Source organism: Lagopus muta, chromosome 8, assembly GCF_023343835.1.
Source record: "Lagopus muta isolate bLagMut1 chromosome 8, bLagMut1 primary, whole genome shotgun sequence".
Taxonomy (NCBI): Eukaryota; Metazoa; Chordata; class Aves; order Galliformes; family Phasianidae; genus Lagopus; species Lagopus muta.
This window is the reverse complement of record NC_064440.1, coordinates 5,076,778-5,097,894: the sequence shown is the minus strand read 5'-3', so window position 1 is coordinate 5,097,894 and position 21,117 is coordinate 5,076,778. Positions and strand designations below refer to the sequence as shown.

Genomic DNA, 21,117 nt, shown 5'->3' with positions numbered 1-21,117 from the left:
TGCCACTTTTTCTGAGAACAATTTTTTCCTAATATCCAACCTCAACCTTCTCTGCAGCAACTTAAGGTTGTTATTTCCTGTCCTGAGAGACCTTACTTCAGATCAGCCCAGCTGCTGTTGCCTTGACAGCTCCTGCCCTGCCTCCCAGGATGGCCCAGGCATGTCTTTGGGGCTAACCCTCTTCCTTGTCCTTGAAAGAAAACGGATACAAGTGATGTATATAAATTGCTCAATTTTTCTGGGGTTTTTGACTTTCAGTTTTCTATAGTCTGATAGATTCAATCAAATCCACAGATTAGGTCCCTGAAGTCACTGAGTACTGCAACCAACCACAGCAGGAGGCTCACACATTGGAAAGGGCTGATCCTGAAATACTTAAAATTATGGCATTTTGGGTCGTGGCTAAGCACCAAATGTACTTTTCTGATCTTACAGAGGGATGTTCAGGCATCTCAGCCCTGACATGGGCTAAGGACATGTGATTACCCAAAGCTGTCTTTAATTTTACTACTTCAACGAGGAGTTTAGGCAAAATCCTCGCCGGATAAAATATTCACAGTCAATTGCGGTGCTGCCTTGTTACTCTGTACTGTTACCCATCATTCACCGGTATGCAAAGCAGAGTGATATTTGAGTTAAGGTTTGCAAATTAAAACCAAACACCAGCAATAATCAATTCTCATATATTAGTCACATTCCACAGAGAGAGTGTCTGCTGCAGCTGCTTTGCATTTCCTCAGCCCGCGGTAGGGAGCAACGCTGTATCTAATTGTTCAGCTTCAGCAACATGCTCCCTCCTGCTGTGGACATTTGGCTACAGATCACATTGGGAAAAAAAAAAGAACAAAAAAAAACACAAAAAAAGACTAACATTTTTTTCCATTGGCCCAGCCAGCTTTGCTGCTTCACTTTTTAAGACTGTTTTTTATTTTTATGATAACTGTGGGAGCAGTTGAACTAGAAAGACTGGAAAACAAGCTCTTCCACCTGTTCATTTCTACCTTGACCTGAGTAAGTGACTTCAACATGTAGGTAGGCATGATGCCTCAGTTTCCCCACCAGCTGCCCGACCTTGGGCAACCCCTTGCTGCTGATGTGCCTTTGTTCCTTATCTCTAAAACAGTGGTATAAGGGGTTGTTGGAACGTTGATAGTGCTTCCCTGCAGCAGTACTGAGAAGACAAATTCATTAATGAGACTCGTATATCTACAGTGCTGTGGGCCATGTAGATAAATAGACAGATGCGAGTGCATTCTGGCTGCAAAATGCAATCTGTACCTAAAAGTGGGTCTGTGTCCCCTCTAAACATGCAGGAAAAAAATAAAACAACAACAACAAAAATCCCTCTGAAATCAGAAGGCAGTGATTTTCTCCCTCATTGTATTTTATCCTTGCCATAAGTCTGTGAGCTGTTTCAATGCCTGAGAAAATATGGATTAGCCCTGCTGGAGCCAGCCCCCAGCATTGTGTGCAAGCTCTCCGATAAACCCCTGTTGTGATCCACAGCACCCTGGCTTTGTTCTGGCAAATCTCGTGCTGAAACCACCTGAGTGAAATTGTTTATTATGTAATATGCACAAATTACAAGATATGATGAACCCTTTTGACTGACTTTGTAACCAGGAAATGCAGACTGTGAGAAAACAGTAATTGGAACAAATTATATGATGCAGTGGCCAACAAAGAATTTTGGTATAGATCAAGAATTTGTGTTTTCCCAGCAGCTTTAGGAGGCCAACAAGTTCACTTCCTGCTTTGAGATGCATGCTGTCCACCTTAGTTGGGCAAGTTGCCCCATGCTGGCCAAAAGGATTTGCTGTGCAAGGCCTCTGTGAACTAGGAAACAGAGCTGGGAAGACGAGGGCAATTGTATATTCATGTATTCAATGAGCAGCACAGATAAGAACAGAATAAAACAAAGGAAAAAAGGGAAAAATGTCTAGGAGGAGAGATTTCAAAGAGCCAAAATGTTCGGGTTCCAGCTGTGGCATAATTAGCAGTAAATGTTGAAGCAGTCATTTGGGAGAGTAAACAGAAAATTGAATACAGAGGTAGCAAAAGATTGGCATTTAAGGCATAGCTTTTACTTGCAATAACTACAGTCATTGCTGCTCTAAGAATAGAAAAAAGCCGTGGGAATCTCACACCATAATTCAGCAGCACTTCTGAAATGAAGAATGAGAGTTGTACAGCTGCCTCCACACCAGAGCAGACTCTGAAAGTTTCTTGCAGGCAGGAGTTTGTCTGCTGAGGAGTCAATGGTGGGAATCAGACCATGGGTTTGCTGAAGTTATCCAAGCAGTCTGCATCACTTACAGCACATGGCAGCACTAGTGCTGTGGTGAGGAAAATATCAGCATTTCTCCCTTGAAATCGAGCTATGCAGCAGGAAGAAAACTAAGGTATGGTAGAGCAATACTGCCCAAAGTTTGTCCTTTTATTTCTGAGTTCATTTGTAGGTCTACCAGTAGGTAGTCTTCTCCCTATAAATTCTCTCATATGGTTTTGAGGATGTGAATCTTAATGGATGCCTGATTAAAATTCCCTATAGTGGATAAGGTATGTTTGGTTACTTCATTTGATGCGTTTACTTGGACTTGCACTTTGCCAACGTAATGGTAAGTTAGTGACATAAACTGTATTGTTGTTAACCCCAAATCTAGGTCATTTGCTGCATCTCTAGGTACTCTGTGACACTGGTTAGACAAAAGAAAGCTTCTCTAGCACACAGAAAAGCAGTTTTTATGCAGTTGAAAGGCTTTTTGAGTGTTCAGTGTACTTTTGTACTTTATCCAGTAGTAGTTAAGCGCTGGTTTTGATCTTCAAAGAGTTTTATAAACATGCCCTAATTAATGTTCACAACACCTTTTTGTGGCAGGTAAGCACTCATTAGGTATTTTTGCATCACAATTAGGCACCAGCTAATCTTTTAAATAATTTGGTTCACTAAGCCTAAATGAAAAAATTAAATTTGTTTCCTGTTGCCAATAATTATGGGACAAACCATTACTGTGTAATCCAATGATGTCTCCTTCCATTTAGTTGGAGTTTGGACAATCAACTAGTTTGATTGATGGAACTCTCTGAGGTTCTTTATAATTGCACAAAGAAATCAAGCTTGATTGTTCTTGTCACTTGGGTATTGCACTGAAATTATGCTTTTAAAAATAAATAGCACCATATGTGAGAAATGCATTGTTTTAGTTAGTGAGATAGAAGGTTTTTTGGTATATTGTTGGTTGACTGCTAAAGCATTGTGATTTTGCATCTGTTATCCACTCAAAACTTTGCTTTGCCTCAGTTGGTTTTTTTCAATTTCTTTGTAGTAAGTTAAAGTAAATAAGATTTTTTTTTTTATTGAAATCTCAGGCTGAATGCCACAGAAATTGGTTTACGTCAGGAATATCTGTAGTAGCAATTAAGCCACTGTGTGTCTTGTGTTTCTTTTAAGTACTTGCTTCTGAACAATAGAGACTGTAATTGCAATTTATCTACAGAATGCTTTTTGCATGTCAGAAAAACAAACTAGAAAAACAAAACCTCATCATACCTACCATTATGATGTTGAAGTATTCGTGTATACTTACAAGATGAAAACTTTGCAGATGAAAACATGAAATAATACCTTGATAGTGTTACTTGCTTTTAAGTTCATAAAAAAAATGCAAATTGAAGGGGTACTGGATTTAGAGCAAAATAAAAACTGAAACAAAATAAAAAATAATAGCATACAGTTGAAATATTTTATTTTGGTTGTGATTATAATATGTTCTACAACAGGTTAAGTAGAGGAGGAAATTACACTGAGCATGGGAAAAATAAATCTTCTTCTCCAGGGGCTACAATATCAGGCATCATTGGCAGGTTATGTTTGGCATACTTAAAATGTCCGTGTTTGATACACCAAAGATTAGTGTGTCAGCCCATGTTACAGCCTACTATTTATGTGTATAAAAGAAAATTTATATTGTTATATATGCAACTGTTGAGCAAACACCAACCCTGAAAACACTGCTTGTCCTTTCGCCACATATACTAATTGTACATGAACTTAAATGCACGATTTTGGAGATAGTTTTGCTTAAATGAGAGAAAAAGAGAGAAAAATGAGAGAGAAAATTCTGAAGGAGGATATTGGGAGTAATCTTGATGTGACGGGTAGGTGTTGTTACTGGGCATTTCCAAAATGCTGTCATAGAGTGGGACATCTGCAGTTCTGCTGTAGATACATCCTTGCAGCACGGGTATTAAAAATCTCAATTTCGGAGGACAAATGTGTGCTACTGATAGTTGTGCTAGTGGTGAGTCTGGATTTAATCCCTTTCTTTTCAACTTATCATTTTCTATTTACAATCGATTACCCAGAGCTGACAATATTAGCGTTGCTTTGAGAAGTGATGAATCCAACTCATGCATGCAGTACCAGGAGTATTATTGCTGCCTCCTGATCCAATTACTATTTGCATAATCAAATTCTTAATTGACATTCTTCCTTAAGATTGCAATGAAATCTATGCATTTTTACCCCTGTGTAAACAAGAGGAAGGAAGGTACAGCTCTATTTCTGGGTTTGCTGTGAATTGTGGGCAATTGTGGGCATTCAGGTAGCAAAATGTGCTGCTCCTCTGTAATCCACAGAGTGATCTCTTATCTGAAGGTTGTGTTCTCTCTCCTTTCTTTGTAGTATTCATTCCTTTCATAGGGCATGCCCATCTGTATGTGTAAATCTATGCATGCAGACGTATGTGTGCACCCTATATTACTCTTATTTGGAAGCCTGTTTCTGTGCTTGATATCATTTTGTTTCCCACATGGGTATTTAAATACATCTCTATATTTTTTTAAATAGATTTTCTCTGAATAGCATGTTGCTACCATCTTTAAACTCAGTAAAGGCTTATCTACAAGCCTTTACTTGAAGGGGTAGCCCTTCTTTTAAGATTTGTTTGTTTGTTCGTTTGTTTCATTTTACAGCAAATTTGGCAATTGTTTAAAAACAATTTATTGTTTTTGAACAGTAGGCCGTAGCTTTGATACCTGGGAATACCTCTGTTGAACACAAGGCTTTCTGTGGCTACTCAACAGTATAGAGATATCTTCTTTTCTTGTTGTAGAGCTTCTCAGTGGCAAGATTCAGATTTTGTGGTTGTAACCTCCCATTTGCTCACCCATCATGAGATGTTTCTCCTCCTGCAATTATCTCTTAGTCAGGATAGGACTTCTAAATCTCTGTTATCATTTAAATCCCCTTTGAGCTTAGTTGGGTGATAAAGATCCTTACCTACTATGGCTTTGAATTAAGAAGTTAATCTTATCTATTGATAACCAGCTAATTGCATCCAGCTAGTATCAACAGAATAACAGCAGACACATATTTTACAAGGTTTTGGAGTAATGTACTTTTTAACTTCCAAGCTTTACTGTCAGGCTTTATTTGGTGCCTTTCCCTTCTGTCTGTTGAGGATTTTGTCTTTGATTCGTTTAATTAAAATCAGCTCACTCCAGCCAGAGACTAGAATGCCCAATAATAACTGCTTATTAGGGAGTGGAAGCTGTGCAGTTATTAATTTAAATTATTTTGTTCCAGAGGTTTTTGCTCAAATTAAATGGAAAACCAAATTAAACAATGATTTAATTAAGTGGAAGAGATGGAACGTGGAGGCAGACTTAGAAGGTGAAGATCTGAAAGAAGCATATTCTTCCAATCGCGACATCTAACAGATGTAATCCTTCAACAGCAAAACAGATTTACTGTCATTTGGACCATAATGAAGAAACCAATGGTAAGAATTATGTTACAAGATAAAGAACTAAACTAATGAATATAGCTGTACAAACCTGAATAACACACTCCACAGAAGAGATTAGAAGAAACAAAGAATACATTGTCAGAAAAAAAATATCAGGCAGTTAAGAATTGCTACATACTGAAAAATGCTGAAATACAGTGACAAATTAAATAATTTTATAGAATGCATACACACTTATAGAACAATTTTTTAAAAATAAACCAGATAGTGCACTGGGATATTGTTTCAAGGATAACTGCCATTGAATGCATATTTCAATAATAATCATGTCAATTTGTTCACATTAATTAGATTTATGGATTGTGTATGCAGAGAGCTAGAAATCCCACGCAAGCAACAATTACCTATTAACATTTCATTTCATGTTAGATTATGAAGATATACCTGTTATGACAAGTTCACAGGTCTGTTTTGTATGGCTGTTAATTTCATGAAGGTTCTCCAGCAGGGTTTGCATCACCTCAAATTAAACTTCCTGGCACTCTAGATTGAATATATCATCTGTAAAGCCATTTACAGTAACTAGTTCATTGTTTTCTGAATAGTTTTGCTGAATTAGTTTGTTTGAAATTGTTCTAACCTCCTGCAACTGGGCTATGTGATATGGTAACAACTTTGCTTAGGGTCTCAGGTTACTGGAGCAGTAACGATTGATTGCAAATTAAACATTACTGTCGCATATATTCAATGCACATAAAACCAGAAAAAAACTGTCCTCTTTTCAGAGTGGTGATATATGAAAGAGCTTTTCCCACTACCTCCCACTCCCCATTGCACTCTACTGGCTATGAGGGTATAGAGGTGGCTGGAAAGGAAAGAAGATTCATTCACGTTCACCAGGGTTATTGCATAATTTTTACTGACTTCAATGCATCTCGTTGGCATTTCCGCAGGCGTGTTGTTGATCATGAACCGATACCATGCTGGTGGCAATGAGTGGTCACACACCAGGACCTGAGCAGACGTTCGCTGCAGCTCCAGCGAGTCAAACCTGGTGCTGCGGTATGGGCTGCGGAGGATGTGATGTCCAGCTGGGGAGCACTCAGGAGCTGAAAGGTGAGACAGGACAAAGATCAAAGAACATAGCTGGATTCTGGCAATAACCACTTAAAATCACTTGAGTGTATCTACTTAATGGTCTAGTATTAGATATGGATGTTGGTGCCCCTGCATGAAGCAGGACAGTTGGAGGTTGATGATCCTTGAGGTCCCTTCCAACCCAAGCCATTCTATGATACTTATGTTCAGATTTGGTTTGGATTTCAAGGCTAACAGTGGGAAATGATGGAATTTAGTATTTCACCATATAAAATTAGAAGGTCATACTGGTGGGAAAAAAAGCTTAACATCACCAGCAGTGTTCTCTTGCAGCCTGGAAGGCCAGCTGTGCCCCAGGCTGCATCAAAAGAGGGGTGGCAGCGATGCAAGGGATATGGTTGTCCCCCTCTAATGTTCCTTCCAACCCAAATCATTCTATGATTCCGTGATTCACATACTTTTAAATACATGTTTATAAAAATAATGAAAACAAGAAATACTAAAAAGAGAAAAGCCAACTGTGTGTTCTTTAGAAATAAGCTTGAGTTAGTCTTGCAACTATTGGAGCCACAGGTCAGACTCGCCCCAGGCAGGTACCCATAAAGCCAGGCACATCACAGCTCCTGTGTGTGCATCACTAAGTTTGACTCTAAACTGCTGCCCCTCACTGTATGTTTGTTTACATTCCCATTCTGTTTATTTTCATGTTTCTTATGATTCAGTGCAGAATATTCAGTATTTTCTTATCACCTCATAAAAGGAAGCCTTCCAGTCATTTTTTTTTTTTTTTTGAAGTTGTTTGTTAGCAAAAGCTGATCATGTAGAAAAACAAAGCCTTTTCTTTGTTAGCAACCATTTATTCCTTTTCTGCAAAACCCACTGTGGCTGTATCAGCACTGTAGAGTGGGGCACAAGAGGAGGTTGAGGTGGAGTTGGACTGCTGTGCACATCAGCAACAGAAGTCTCAGCTCATTTCTTGCTGAAGTAATCTTTAATTGTTAACAGTGATGTAGCTGGTAGAGAGCACAGGGGACTGCAAGACTTCCTCTCAGTATGGCAGTTAGCAGAATTACCCCTTTGCACTGTAAATAGAGCATATTTATTGACAGAGAATGAGAACCCTCCCCAAAATATCATTTTTCAAATGCTGCTTTTTGAATTATCACTCTAATGTTATGCCAGTGGCACTCTGAAACAGATTTATCATTCTTATTTTATTGACAAGATACTCAGAAGGTCAAAGTCAATCCATTTCTGGCATTGTTTTTAAAGATAATTTTTATTGTGCCAAAGGCAAAGCAATGGTTTACAAGACAAATGGGGACAAAATGTAGCATAACAGAGTCTTCACTGCAAATTTCACAGAATTTAACTGTCAAAACTACAATGCAATTCCCATGCAAAATTCCTCTGAATTAAAACAATTGCATTTTCAAGTAAAAACAGTAAATAGTGCCTCAAACTTTTATGTAAGTAAAAGCCATTAAAAAAAAAAACAAAAAACACTTGGAAGTTCTGCACCACTTAGATCTGGGATCTGATCCCCTCTCTCAGATGTCCTCTTTGGGGATCTGCACCCAGCATTGGGAACCACTTTGCCAAGTCCCAGCCCAAGGAGGTGATGTTGCAGCAGACCATGTATTTCATTAAAAAGTTTACTCTATTTTTAAAAACCTTTAAAAAGGCAGCTTCCCTACAGCCTCATTAAATATCACTCACAGCTTCAGGAGTGTTAATTGGAACAGGGCTTTGGCTTGTGCTGTTTGCTTGCTTTGAATTCCTTCATTCTGAACAAGAAACAAAAGCATCTAAGAGTAAATGGTATTTAAATATGGCTCTACACACAGTATTGGCACAGGGATCCTGTGAGACCCTTGTAATGTAATTAATAACATTCAGTTTCTCCATAACAATAATATCAAAAACTCCATTTACATGTAATTAATAACCTTCTGCTCAGCCGTATTAGTAATAATCCAAATTCACACAACAGATTGTGGTCCAACTAATGATTAAGTGCTCTGTCTAAACAATGCAAATATATTAGGCTTTGAGACACAGCTAATTATTTTCATCCTTCCCATAGTTTTGTTTGCAGTAGTTTAGAAAACACTACTTTGCAAATTAGCATTAGAAGCGTTCAGTGCTGTAGATGGGACATGCAAAGGGCATGGAGGGACTTGGAATAGCAAAACCCAAGCCAACCCCTATGATTCTCTGAAATGGGGGAGGAAGGTAAGGTTGGGGAGGAGAGGGGTGTTCACTCATTAAACTTGGCAGTATTTGAGACAACAACTATGTGCTCACCCCTGAAAAGTGTATTTATGAAATGCTGTGAGCAGGAGAGAGCTTTAACCAATACTTGCCCAGGTTTTGCAGTAAGGTCTCAGCAGGGCAACCCCTTAATTACTGAGCTCCTCATGAAAATGCATCTTATTGCAGCCATATGACAATCACAGTAAAGTTTAACGTGCATGTCACTATGTAAGAGAATTGTACTGTCTTTCCTGTAGAAAATAAATGAAGATATCACTGTAGCCAGACCATAGCATCAAAATGTTATTTAAGGAAAATCCAGAAAGAAACAGTGGGGCCCTACAGGTGACTCTCCCTTGGGATGCCTGCCCATGCCTCCTGCATCCACACAGTGACCAGATGGAGCCTTCTGGTCATTTTCATTCATACCAGGTGCAGATGTCAACTTTGTGTACAGTGATGAAATGCTCAGTATCACAGTTGTACTGCTGTGGGATAATAAAAGTCTGTATCCATGTCTTGTATGGAGCTGCTGTTACTCTCCCTATGTGTGTAGCTTAGATTGCCTCTAAAAGGAGATGTTTATGTCTTTACATATGAGAAAGCTATATGTGTCATCTGCTATAGCCTCCTACAAGGAGCTGCTTCTGTTGCCAGTTCTCTGTATCATCTAGGAGCTGTTGCTCAGATGCGCACATGTCTTTGCTTCACTCAACTTCAGCAATTCTGCAGCAGCTTCTTGCTGCAAAGAAATACTCTGACACATTCAGAGCAAACAAAACCAATAACTGTTGCAGCTGCTAAGTGAAAACAGTGTTTGTGTATCTGTGGTGGAACAACACAGGTTTGCTTGGAAAATCTGTCTCCCTATTGGCATGGGGAAAACTGGCATCAGCGCTGCAGAGGTTGAGATTCACATGATGTTAATGTGTGGGATGCTGTCCTATGTAAATGAAGTGAACAATGGTTGTGGGCTGGCCAGTGAAAGGAGAGCTGCCTGCAGAAGGCACAAGCATCTGGAAAATGAGCAGAAAGTGAATTTCTGCTGTACTGTTCCACACATGAAATCATAGAATGGCTTGGGTTGGAAGGGACCTCAAAGATCATCCTGTTCCAAGTCCATCCATGGTGGATGCCATTGTGGGTCACCCGGTGTTGCACTTCTTGGACAGTGATGCTGGTGGAGCAGATCATAGAATCATAGAATCATTAAGGTTGGATAAGACCTCTAAAATCACCAAGTCCATCCACCTACCCATGTCCAGCACACCCGTTGAGCACATCTCTCAGTGCCACATTTCCAAATTTCTTGAACACCTCCGGGGATGGTGATTCCACCACCACCCTGGTTGCAAATACTGCTATGGGGCCAGCCAGGCACCCACTCATTCCATCTGATGCTCACAGTCAGGAGGGGCATCAGGAACATTGGAACAGAAAGCTGAAAGCTCAAAAGGAAATCATTCTCTAAACATTTGCTTTTAATTCTGAGGGCAGGTGAGTGTGGGTGTGATTGCTCTGCCTGTCACTCTCACTCCCAGTAAATATCAGTGGCTTACACAAAGAAAGGTTTACGAAGCTCTGAGATTTTGTTTATTTGTTTTGAATAGCGGCAGCAAATCAAATAATATCAATAGGTGATGGCAGCTTGAAAACCCCAAGAGAAATATAGTCCACAAGCCTGATGTGCGTGTTTGTTTTGTGTAAAGCAGTGCCAGTCACACAATATATTTAAAGGGCATCTGAAAGCTCCAGAAAATAGCTGGCAGACCATAAAATAATTTTTGTGTGGAGGATGAATGAATGCCCAGTGATTGAACCAGATAATTGGAACCAACAGCAGCTTTTGGTGATGTGCTGATTGCTCTACAGCTGGGAAAGAGGTTCCCTGTGCTGGGCTTCTGGCTGGGCCCCTCTGGGAAAGCCCAGGGCCACAAATATATGACACATTTACTTAAGTTTATGGATGAAAATCCTCTTATTTTTGACATTCATATGATGGATGGTTATTTTGTGAAATCCTTCCTCTGCAGATTTTGAAATTTTCTATTTTTTGTTAATTGCTCTAGAATCCATAGTTGTAGAATATGTTTTGCAGGGTGTTTGAATTTCTCTTCGCAGGAAAATTAGGAAGGATTTTTGTTTGGAAAAATCAGTCCAAAATGCATAGCATATTAAGCTGTAGCTTCAAACCAGTGGCAGCTCGGGTCTGTGCTAGCATTTTTTCTCCTGTCTCAGAGACGGAAGGAAAGCTTTTCATCACCAGCCACTTCCATGGCCAATAGCTGTGTTACACTGATGTAGTAAAGCTCAGGTGAAAGCTTCTGAAGTTTTCAGTCTGTCAGTGCCGTCTGCTTCCTAAGAGGATGATTTACTGTATGTTGAAAGATAGTTTGGGCAGAAAAAGAAGGCAGACACTAGGAAAGGGATATTCTTTCCAAGTTGCTAATAGATGTGTGCAAAATAAAGGCAGACGACTCTGATGTTATAAAATCTTAAAATTCCTTCTGGTGGAAGCAAGCTACAGATGCACCGTTAGTAGACAGGTAAGTTATTTGCAGATAAGAAATATCTGGCAGTGTATTACAGTGATTACATCACTGTCTTTTTCACCAATATTTGCTACTATTTAATGCAATTATCCTGCATATTGATGAGAGAAATTGTATTCCTAAAATGATTCAGAGGCAGAAATTCGTTGTGAGTATGAATGTGACAGCTAAAATAAAAAGCTCAAACCATGCATGGCTCCTCTGATAGGTAAAACATCATATATTTTTTATATCCATAGTAGCTATTAAGTAAAGCTATTTTCAGATAATTCAGAAGCAGAAGAACCTCCTACTGAACTGAAATAATAATGAAGCACATTGGATAAACACCACACACTCATAATGGGTAGCTCTTGAACAAGTCATAATTTGTTCACAGAATGAAATGGAAAGAGATAAATGAACTACTGTACAAAATGAAGGTAATTATAGAAAATTTGACCTAGAAAGAAACTGAAAAGGCAGAGGAAAGAAGATATTTCGTGTATGTATTATTTGTTCTGAATAACAGATGGAATTAAGAAGAAAAATCAGGCCAAACAGGGACGCAGTATTTGAGGAGTCTGCTGCTCAACACTTCCCCTTAGATATTACACTGTTGTAAAAATAAGGCATCTTCAGGTAACCCAGGCAACTCAGCACAATTACAAACCATTTCACATGTATGTCTGTTATGGATAAGCACTTCTCTTTTAAGGCAGTCTTCAGACTGTTCAGCTCTGGGGATCTGCCACAATCTGAGATAAAACACAGTCTGCAGTACTTCCTCCTGTAGTGTAGTCCAGCCAGTGTTTGAAGCAGCAAAGTGTGAAGACGTCCCATTCCTTCTTCCTTCAGTCCTATGGATACTTTATGCAATACCCTTAATATTTTCTACTAATATTTTCTACGCAACTAAAACACTTACTACAGATTGCTCCCATCAGGCAGGATTAGTGAATATAATGCTTCATTCTTAGGGAATTCTTTTTTTCTTTCATCACAAAAGAGTTAGCCCTGAGAGAAAGTATAATTGAAAAAAATCATCCAACAATCTAAAGATGTTGTCTGTATGATGTATCTGAGTTTCATTTACCTACGAATGAGGTCACTTATCATTCTGGTCCTTTATGAATTAAAGCAATATACTATTGACAAACTGGGGGCCAGTGTTCAGTTTCAGAGAAAACAATTATTTATTCATACTACTATCTCTTATCTGGGCATGCATTTCTATTTTTAACTTGAGGTTTGGAAAGAAGGAATTGATTACATGCAAGCTCTTCTCTCATCGGTGTTTCCCCTGAATGCTTCACAGATCAGCGAGCTATGCACTGCTCCACAGAAGTATGCAGATAGAGGCAGCCAAGCATCTCCTACCTGACAACCAAAAAGGTGTCAAGAATGGCTAGCAGAGGAGGTGGCAACAACAAGTCCCTGCAAGAAAGGTGGGCAAAGTCTGGGGAACAGCTTGATGTGGAGTTTGGAGCACTGTCACAAGAGGTGTGCTGCAAAGTCACACTGAGTGACTTGTGTCTAGTGGGTATGGTGGGCATGGATTGACAGTTGGACTAGATGACCTTAGTGGTCTTCCCAACCTTTCTGATTCTATGAAAGCATTTTGTTTAGTGTTCATTAAGCAGGATGAGGGAACCATGCTGCTTCTTTTGATGACAATACCACACTAGCAAACACCTGACCTGGCTTTCCAGCAGAAGTGTCTTCTGAAACCTTTCCATCTCTGGGGCTCTCTGTGCTCTCTCTTATCAGCATAAATTTGCCCACAAATAACTGTGGAATAAATGGAAGGACACATGATCACTTAGATAAAAGCTCTGTGTGGCTGTACAGGACGGGGAAATTCTGTGGCTTCCTTGCTTTGGAAGGGTAGCCTCATTTACTGAATATGCCAATTAGAAAAAGCAACAAAGCCAAATTGTGTCAATTACTCTATTAAACTTCACCAAGTCTCATCGCCACTAATTCTGGCCTGGCTTCAGAATTCAGAGACAGGAAGGCTCCGCTTCTGAATATAGAAATCACTACTGCTGTGTCAGAAGAGAATTAAAAACCTCATAAATCTCCTCAAGTTATCTTTAAGTTAATGGGGATGCCTTTAAGGACTTCTGAGCAATCAATAGGAAGAAAATTATAATTATTGTTATTGATTGGTCTATTTTGCTCTCATCACCCAGAATGAAAAAATGACACAATATGAAAAGGTTCTTTCTTACACCCTAATCTCAGTTGAACATACACTTGCAAATGTAGCTTTCCTAAATAGCAGTAGCAAAAACAAACTCACATGTTTTGATTTTAGAGCCACTGGGCTCTATTCAGATGGAAATTTGAATTCCATGGTTTACCCCTTTGAGAATTGGAGCTGTTTCCATACCTAAACTGCAATGCGGGCTAATTACAATTTGAGAGCCACACATGGCTCTCTTGGTAAATGCTGAGTTTTGGCGACATTTCCTCCAGTTTAATTCTGCATACAGATGATATAGCGTGGGGGAATGTGTCACCACTAACTTATTGTCCCTGAATCCAGGATGCAAGCAAAGACTGCCAGAAAGATAAGGGGACACCAGATGAAGGCAGCTGAGAGCTGCCAAACATCAGATTCCTGTGTATGTCCTGGGTGTGATTTAGATCCTAATATATGCAGGGTGACGAGGCAATTTTTCCTGTTATTTCTTTGTTACTATTCATCACTATTATTCATTCAATTCACCAGCACAACAGTGTTTTCAGCAGTCAAGTGCTCCTCACATGTTTATAATGGGTTTTTCTGTCAGCGCTTTGATATTTAGGAAGAATGGTTGGGTTTGCTCTTGCCTTCGCAGTAAGGCTGTATTCGTTACTGTTCTGCAGCAATGTTCTCTCTGTAAATGGACATGCTCTATTTCCCAACTAATGCACGTCCTAGAAGGATCTAACATCCTCCTGACCAAAACTCAGGTCTTACTAACCCTGCCTGTCTGTCTGTCTGTCTGCTCGTGGACTGGCCACTGCTTGAAACTTGGAGGGTTGTCACAGAACAGGCTCTGAGAGGATGCAAAAACTCTTTGCAGGCATTACTGCACTCTGGATGGATTTAAAAATATTAAAATAAAAGGTCATGAGCTAGAAATAGTCAGAGGCATGCCTAGTCTGTGAGATAATATAAAGCTGTGTGCTCCCACCTGTGGAGTGTAACATTAATTCTACTTCTACGATTTCCATAAACCAAGTTTATCAATGATCCTAAGTGTTTGTTCCTTCAGCCCTTGAAAGATACAGTTTCTGTGCATACAGCCATAATTAGCTTTAATATTAAAATAATTAGCAACTTCCTACTATAGAAACAAGATAGTTGCAGCTTCAGCCAGCAATTTCCTACAGTCATGTATCTGGGGGGAATCTTGCACGTCTGATTTTGAAGAAAGCTTCTCATTGTGCACCTAGCACTTGAATGAGATCTGTTGGCACTGGACCATGCCATGAAAGAGCGTGGCCTTAAGCACCAGTTCATGAAAACTTCTCCATAAATACATTTGCTCATTTCATTTACTGGAATTTTGTCCCCACTCGCTGTTCTAAGAGGTACGCATTTTGCTGGGTTATCTTTGCTTTGGTTGTTCCACCAGATCTCTGTTAATTCACCAGGAGTAGCAGAAGCATTCGTAAATATAGCAGGGTTTCAGGAATCTGTAAAGAGTTCAGTGATAAGCTGCTTTTTGATATAAAAGAAAATCCAGTTCAGCTGGTGTCGGCTGAGCCTTCATTACATTTACAGCTGCTACCTGTGCAGTCTTTTAGGATGTAATTACCATAATAAGAAAAACATCTCCATAATTATATGTGCGTAAAGCAAGATGCCTTTCTCTGGGCATCTTGCTAGAGCTGCAGATACAGATATACACACTTGCAGGGGACACAGGGGATTAAGGAGGCACAAGAATAAATACAAGACAATTGTTGCCCCATATGGTGCATATTATAGGCAGATGTGTTTTGATCAGGATCAGCCATGCAGAAGGTAAACTGACTGACTTTTTTCTCATTTACACTGAACTAACTCTGATCACAGCGTAGTTTCATGTGGTTTAAAATTTATGCTTTCTTAAAAACAACTCAAAATATGGAGGGGAGATTTGTGTCCTCAGAATGTTTTCTGTGCTGAGAAAACCAGGCCATCCTCTGGTGATTATCTGGGCTTTGTGGAGGCTTTGCATGCAGGGATGGGATAGGATGGAATGGGATGAGATGGGATAGGGTGAGATAGAATGGGATGAAGATTTCCCCCATCACAGTCCACCAGTGCTTTATGTAGGAGATAAAGCATGGGCACCTTGTAGTTCTTTAGAAAATAAATAAAAGAAAATTAGATTGATAAGTGGAGTATTCTTGATGCAAACCACTCTCTTTTGTAGACTCTGATAACACGGTAACGGAGAAGATGAATCATAATTTTTTATTTCCAAGAAGCCATTTCCATGCTGAGCTTTCAATTCTTCACCTCCTTCTTACTTGTAACAGTCAGTGTAGACTTTTAGCTTGTAAAATAGAGCTGTACTTTTATTGAAAAAGATAGTTCAGAAAGCAGTGTTACTAAAGGAAGTAACCAGAGCCCAATGCTTCCTCAAGTGGAGATTTCAACAAAAAATGTGATCAGTGTATCGCCACCCATAGGCAAAACAAGGCACTTTTGTCAGCAGATGTGCACAGTTTCAGGTTTTGTTCCATCTTTCTAACAAAAGATTAGCAAAAAACAGATTTGATTTTGCATTCTTATTTGGTAATTGGCTAATAACTGTAATTTTCAACTTAAAAAGATAGGCTAGAAACCATTTTTCAGAAAAGCCCTACAACATTACAATTGATCAATTTTTCATTACACTTGATCCATTCAGTTTACCACAGTCGTTTCATTTGTAATTTGAGCTTAAAAAACATATATATATAAAAGGAAAAAAGAAAAAAAATCTACTCAAGCAATTTTAGATTGGAAAGCCATAACACAAATTAGTACACAAAGAAACAGCAGGCGATCAATTTATCATTTGCTACTTTATTCTTTAGCAATTCGCAGTAATTGTTGAGTCACTTTTGAAACTTGTAAAATTTGATTATGTGAAACTTGGTAAATGTCAGGCTTTGGTCATTTCTGTCTTGTTTTTTATGAGTTTTCTAGAGAACCAAGACTTTGTGAAGGTAGATCCCTCTGGGACTGGCCAACACCCAGCACAAGTGCATGTAGGTAAAAGGTAGCACAAAAGCCCTGGCAGTTCAGCCCCTCCTTCTCTTTCCCCTGCCTCCTACCCTTCCCCTCTTCCCCTCCTTTCCCTTTCCTCTCTCCTCTCTCCTCTTTCTTTCCTCTTTCCTTTCTTCTTTTCCCTTTCTTTCCCTCCTCTCCCTTCTCCCTGCCCCTCCCTCCCCCTCACACTGCAGACCAACATCTCCAAATCAGTGCATGTCAGCTGTGGTCCCACGTGCACTCCTGACTATCATGTCTCTTACAGTATCCACTGTGTGGGTGGGATATTGCAGAAATGTGATGATGTTCTTAACCCTACCGTTTGAAAAACACACTTGTGAACCTGCTAATAAAAAGGGTTTTGCATGTGGCAGGATGTGAGAAGCGGTGGTGCCACATGCTGTTATGCAGACCTTACACCTGTTCCCATTTATTCATGGGTGACCTCAAGAGGGCTTTCTATTTTTTATTCTCCACACTGTTCGTTTTTCTGCAGTTGGAAATGAGAATCCCATTAACCTTTTTGGCCTTGATGTCAAATTGAGCTGTATGAATATTGTTTGCAGGCATTGGGTATGCTCAGAGACACACTGAATGCACTCAGAGCACAGGGGACAGAGTGGAAGAGCAGCAGAGGAAAACAAACCAGCAAGATAAAAGGAGATGACTTGTGGGCATCTTATGCTGAGTTTGGGCTCTGCTGGCAGATTTGGAACTGTCTGCTTTTCTCTGACCTGAAACCAGGTCTGTTGTGTGCTTGGGCAATGTTCAAGCACTTGCGTATCCCTTGGCAGATCTCTCTCCCACTGCAGCTGCTCCCTTTTATATTGTTTTAACTATAAATAAGAACATGCTGACTTTGCCAGCTTCCAAAACTGTTTCCCTTCCCTTTCTTTTAGCAATTTCAGCAAGAAGATCTACCGAAATACCAAAATGCTCCGCTGCTTCCTGATTGCCCTGTGGAGTAGAAATCAGGGCTCATTTCTCCATTCCAAAACAGAGTGTGATACTAAGAAGTGTTTCTTCTTTGTTCTAACTATACTGGCTATAATCAGACAGAAAATGCCTCTCTCTCTTTTTTTTTTTTTTTTAATTGGATAAGAGAATTTCTGGAAGAGGCACTTAGCTGTGCGAGAGGCTTTTTTAACAGAGATGTCTGCAGATATGGAGGAAGGTGCAAAATCCCTAAAGGGCAAGGTTAACCTGCTCCCATTGGCTTTGGTCACAGTGGGGGAATTCAGTCATTTTCCTGCCCTCTTGGCCCACAAGCATCATGGAAAATGGCTCTTCATTGGCTATCAAGGCTGAATTGCTCCAGGTAAGTGCATTCTCTCATCTTTCAAGTGAGCTGGGCACTTCATTCTGCACTGCAGTAAGACTAAATATTTGCACTGGACACTCACTCTCACCTTATGTTATTTAAGCAACCTTCACACTTAAAATCTCATCTGCTATGAATAAAATTCAAAGTAATCACAGATTGAGGCATGGGGTGGTCAATAATGATGGTATCATGCCTCTCACTGAATGTCCTTACTTTCTTGGTTCTCAGTGAATCCTCTTTCTTTTGAAAAAGTAGTTGGTTAATTTGTTGTTGCCGTTTTAATTATTATTCTTTTGCATTGGCCAGAGTGATTCTGCAGCTGATTGTGTTTGGCACGTTTCAATCTCAGCAGTCCAAAACCCAGCCTTTCATCAACAGAAGTATGCACTACAAGGCTTATCGTCTCTCACTCAAAGCACGTTGTGAACAGGTGTGTATTTCCTTCTGACAAACACCAGAAGAACCAGCTCTTCTGCCTGCCAAGGTAAATCACACTGAGATCTCAGGATCGAAATGACGCTATTTTTCCCTTCGCGATTTCAACTCCCTTTCCTCCTGTTTACCCACCTACCCCAGCTAAGCCTTTTGGCAGCATCCACAACTCTCTTTTTTACCCCACGTGTTGTGTGAATGACAAGCCAGCGTCCATCCTACTATGATGATGTTTGCTGGCTATTTTTAGCCTCTCCTGCCTTCCCTGTCATGCTATGGTAAAATTCTAGACTAAGGACAGGTTTCGTTTCATCCATTCTATAATTTGTCAAATTTACTGTTCAACATAAAAGAAAGTATTAAATCTAGGTTATTTCCTTACAAAATGCATAAATTCAGCAGCATGGCTCAATATTAATAACAACCAAATGGCTAAATCCCTGCAAACTGGGATAGAAGTTTTTCTCTAGGGATCCAGTGAACATTTAAATCACTGAATTATCTTAATTCTAATATAACCTTCCAGAAGTGCTGTGGGGCCCAGCTATGCTTTGGGTTGTTTAGCCTTATCTGGAATGTTGAGGCTATTCCAGATGCAGACCAGCAGAATGCAAAGCAGAGCTGGTCAAACATGTGAAGACTTGGGGTGTAATAGGATTAACAGCTGCTAATGTTCTACATTTTTTCTATTGCAATATTATGAGTGCAGACAGCATCCAGAGCAATGAAGAAAGAGAAAGATGGCATGTAGGAAAGAAAGAAATACACCATCTATAATACTGTGTTGAACAGATGATACAGGCACTAGGAAAATGTATGAAGCAGATAAGTAGCAATTCAGTGGTCTAGTGAGGAAAAGTGACTTACTTCAACCTAAAATTAAACCGTTCATTTTTTATAGAGCAATAGTCTCTAAAATAAAACAGGGAGACAGATAATAGTTGAAAGTCAAACTAAATGCCTGTTCAACTCAGAAATAGGAATCATTGAGTCATTTAAATTTCAAAAATGTTGAAAGGGTGTATTTCAACTTTTAAAAAAATGCACCTCTTTTTCTGTAGTCTAAATAGTTTGTCACATTAAAAATGAAACTACAGTAGATCCTGATGATGTAGTGATGGTGTCAGCAATGCCATTTTAGCCAGCTCTGTTCACTGGAAGCTCTGTCCTGAGGAATCCCACATCAGTTGGGTTTGCTTCATGAGCATGTGCTCCCTGTCTGTCTTGATTGCATTTCTTTGCATGAACCACTCTCTGTGATGAGCCTTTACTTTTAATTCTTTTATATTTCTTCCTCTGTCTGCCGTCCTGCCATGCTCAATACTACGCAGCTCCTACTGTCCTGATTTCAGGAATACAATGCATGCACACTGCACAACATAAACATGTAGGAAAGTGAAGTTTTGGCATGGTGCTTAACCCAGCCTTTACAGGGAGACATTTTTGGCATGAGCAATGCTGAAATGAGGAACAGCCTGCTGCTTTTCATGATAAACCTCCTTATCTCTAAATTATTACTGCAGTGGCTGCATGGGAGCATGAGGCAAGGAGACCACCCTCTCCCTTAACAGTCCTTCACTGATAGATGGAATTCTCCGTCCCCTCCCTCAAGCAAGGATATCTAATTCTGATTCTTTTCCTATGCTGTAGTGATCAACCACATAAAAGAATGTCTCTGGTTATGTATCCCAAATGCTCTGGATTGGCATGCGACTTACAAATATTTTAACGTACTCCTTCAAAAGCAAAATGCAGACTTCAGTCCTGTGACACAATGCTCTCTTCCTGTGGTTTGCATCCTTTTAGGTCATAGTTCCTCTTAGCACAAATTCAATCATGTTGCCAGTAAGTTTGGTCTGCCATCAGTATCTCCATCACTAAAAAGCCCCACTATGGATAATATTATGGCTCTGACTTGAAGCAGCTGCCCCTACCAGCTAATGCCTGTATTTCTCTTGAACTCATTTCTTAATATTTGTTACTTATTCATTATGACTCCTTGACTACAGAGAGTACATCAAAGCTGAAATTTTCTCTTTAATCAGGGACCTAAAGCATTATAACTCTGATCATGGGATAGCAGCTTTCAAATCTGCTTCTCTGTCCTTTTGTTGGAATATGTCCCATCATTTAAAGTCCTCTTCTAAGATGGGAAGAATAACCTCCTTTTCAAGGCAACTTTTTTTCTGAGGATCCTCCACAGACTTCATGGGTTTATTGCAAGAGTGAAATAGGTTTTTGTAGGGATTGAATCGTTTGCAATAATAATTTGCAGTAATTTTGCATAGCCAAAATCATTTCAAAGATTTCTTAGAGGTTAAGAACAGAAGGCTATTTTGGCTGTGATTTCATGAGAAATGGCAGTCCATCTCTGCAAAAGGCTGTGCAGGTAGTCATTAAACTGTTTCCTTTCACAGGACAACAAAATGTAGAGAACTGATCTCTGATCATGGGTGCATGTGGTATATGGGAAAGAGTCTGCTTTTC

At 39.6% G+C, this 21,117-nt stretch overlaps 1 protein-coding gene and 1 long non-coding RNA gene across 8 annotated transcripts in view; one reads left to right on the top strand and one right to left on the bottom strand.

Moving 5' to 3' along the window:
• The window catches only part of LOC125696571 (von Willebrand factor D and EGF domain-containing protein-like), a 168,961-nt gene that overhangs the window by 121,239 nt on the left and 26,605 nt on the right, over positions 1 to 21,117 (bottom strand). For both annotated transcript variants that reach the window (XM_048952370.1, XM_048952371.1), the window contains exon 2: positions 6,675 to 6,859. In XM_048952370.1, coding sequence (XP_048808327.1) covers positions 6,675 to 6,859 — 185 coding nt within the window. The remainder of the gene's footprint in view (positions 1 to 6,674; positions 6,860 to 21,117) is intronic.
• The window catches only part of LOC125696575 (uncharacterized), a 51,263-nt gene that overhangs the window by 23,693 nt on the left and 6,453 nt on the right, over positions 1 to 21,117 (top strand). For 3 of the 6 annotated variants that reach the window (XR_007378420.1, XR_007378423.1, XR_007378419.1), the window contains 3 exons: positions 5,588 to 6,866; positions 12,954 to 18,192; positions 18,505 to 18,682. This is a non-coding gene — a long non-coding RNA (uncharacterized LOC125696575). The remainder of the gene's footprint in view (positions 1 to 5,587; positions 6,867 to 12,953; positions 18,193 to 18,504; positions 18,683 to 21,117) is intronic. The other 3 variants (XR_007378424.1, XR_007378422.1, XR_007378421.1) reach the window with 3 other exon arrangements.